General features: G+C 25.9%; 1 protein-coding gene across 4 annotated transcripts in view; it reads right to left on the bottom strand.

Moving 5' to 3' along the window:
* The window catches only part of LOC144967256 (uncharacterized), a 39,251-nt gene that overhangs the window by 23,664 nt on the left and 13,087 nt on the right, over positions 1 to 2,500 (bottom strand). For all 4 annotated transcript variants that reach the window (XM_078904248.1, XM_078904246.1, XM_078904245.1 and 1 more), the window contains 2 exons: positions 632 to 697; positions 198 to 335 (listed from right to left, as the gene is read on the bottom strand). In XM_078904248.1, coding sequence (XP_078760374.1) covers positions 198 to 335; positions 632 to 697 — 204 coding nt within the window. The remainder of the gene's footprint in view (positions 1 to 197; positions 336 to 631; positions 698 to 2,500) is intronic.

The raw sequence follows: 2,500 nt of genomic DNA, 5'->3' as shown, positions 1-2,500 counted from the left end.
TTGGGGGTGAGGCGGTAGTAAACTAAAGTGAAAGATTTCTAGTGTAATAAACGGCTGTGTGTGCTTCTTAGAGTCAATAATTAGTATTAAAATTGAAAAAATTATGACAGCTTGATTTGATAAGTTAACATTAAAAAAACAAACATTTAAAAAACATCTAATGGTTTTATAAATGTTACGTCCACAGGCAAACTAACCAATAGTGATCATTAGCCACATGACCATGGTCAATTCTAGACCGATAGTACTCCACCCAAGTATGTGTGAGGCCATCATGAATGTACTTCATCTCCTCTGCTTTGTGCACGACTTTTATCAGACTTTGAATGGCGGACCTGAGAAAAAAAACATAATTGAGAAAAGAATGAACAAATTCTATTTTTAAAGTTCACATTGTGTTGTGCTGTGCTGTGTGTTGTGGAAAGAGAGATGTAAAATCATTTGATATAATTTCATTTTTACACAATAATCCAGGTTTTAAAATGATCTATTAGAAGTTTTAAAATAAATTTTTATCAAATATTTCATTATTACATCTATGTTACATCTTGCATTTGATTACATAAAGAGGGAAAATGATATGCCCTAATTAGTATTTAGTTGTAGGTAAAATATTTTGAAAACTATTTACCACATAGCTTGGACTGAAACGGGGTTGAATAGATAGGCTTGTCCATCTGTCCACAGACGAAAACCCCTGTGGGAGATGAAACCAAAAGAATCTATGTTTAAATTTGAAAAAGTAATTAATATTTCTGTGGTAGGATAAAATACAGTGCAGCTCAGTTATCATGACATATGTTGTAACGACAACCCACTCATAGAAACGTTGTGTCAAAGTCCAGTCAGAGAGCAAATAAGACTTGCTTATTGACAAATAATATCAAATATTTTTAACTAATCACAACCAATGTGATGTTGGTTTATTGACCAATCAAAATATTCCAGAAACTGACCAATGAGAGCATCTGACAATCCATTCATGATAAACACCAATAATGTTGTCATTCACCTTATCAACCTGATGCCATTACAAACAAGTCCCAGCCTTTTAAGGGCCTTCAAAACCTCCCGCCTAAATGGCCTTAAAGACCTACAAAAACTCACATTGATGCATCTTGCTCCATTCATTACACTATGCATTACCTCACTTTTAATACATTCATCTAAATAGTGACATTCGGTTTAAAGATAAAAAATTGACGTTCTGATTGTCTTCATAATGGATTTTCCTGAAAATATTGATATCAATGTCCAAATAACTAATGACTTAAACGATACTGTTATATAATTATTCTGAACAAATCTTTTTTATGAATAATATAAATAAATAAATAAGTAAATAAATTTTAAAATCAAATATATAAAAAACAATATATAATAATAATAATAATAATAATAAAATAATTTATAATAATAATAATAATAATAATAAATAATAAATAATAATAAATAATAATAATAATAATAATAATAATAATAATAAATAATAATAATAATAATAATAATAATAATAATAATAATAATAATAATAATAATAATAATAATAATAATAATAATAATAATAAATAATAATAATAATAATAATAATAATAATATAATAATAATAATAATAAAATAATAATAATAATAATAATAATAATAATAATAATAATAAATAATAAAAAATAATAATAATAATAATAATAATAATAATAATAATAATAATATAATAATAATAATAATAAATAATATAATAATAAATAATAATAATAATAATAATAATAATAATATAATAATATATAATAATAATAATATAAATATATAAATAAATATAAATAAATAAAAAAAAATTCAATTTACTAAATTAGAAATTCTTTAATCCTTTATGGACAGAATTAGATATTACTCTAACTTGAAATCAGATCTTAACATTATCACCGAGAGAAAAATAATAGTTATGAGACCCGAGCTTAATAAAAACCTGATTGCTCTTATATATATCTTGGTAGAAATGGACTCAGGCAGCAGGTAGAGACAGAATTAATGAGAAAAAATTATAATTTAAATAAAATTCAGCCTCGTGGTTGAGGTTAAAGTAACAGGGCTTGAGAATCAAGTTCAAAACATCTAATGTGAAGCCATATCTAGCTCTTAACTCAGCAACCAATTAACTGAAATGTCCATGTTGATCAGTAAACATTGAGTCACTGAGCCATAATGAGTATAAGCAAGACAAAGAAATAGCTACTCCTTGGATTGAACAATATGACAGCCAATGTTTCTATTGTTTTGACTGCTAGTCTTTTCTTTTTTAAAAGTTAACTGGACCTGCCTCGGTTTCAAATCGGCTTAAGTTAATGTAAAATACTATTCTTTTTTAAATTGCTTGAGCTTTCATATAGTGCAATATCCACTAAACGTGCTCAAAGCACTTTACTAGGGGTCTCTTGCCAATAGAAACAACATACACATAAAACAAGTCCTGAGGCCTATAAGGCGATATTACAATTTTTTTTTT

Source organism: Berghia stephanieae, chromosome 3 (assembly GCF_034508935.2).
Source record: "Berghia stephanieae isolate SIO BIC M18660-M18661 chromosome 3, UCSD_Bste_1.3, whole genome shotgun sequence".
Taxonomy (NCBI): Eukaryota; Metazoa; Mollusca; class Gastropoda; order Nudibranchia; family Aeolidiidae; genus Berghia; species Berghia stephanieae.
Note: the sequence above shows the minus strand (reverse complement) of the source record. Positions and strands in the feature narration are given on the sequence as shown.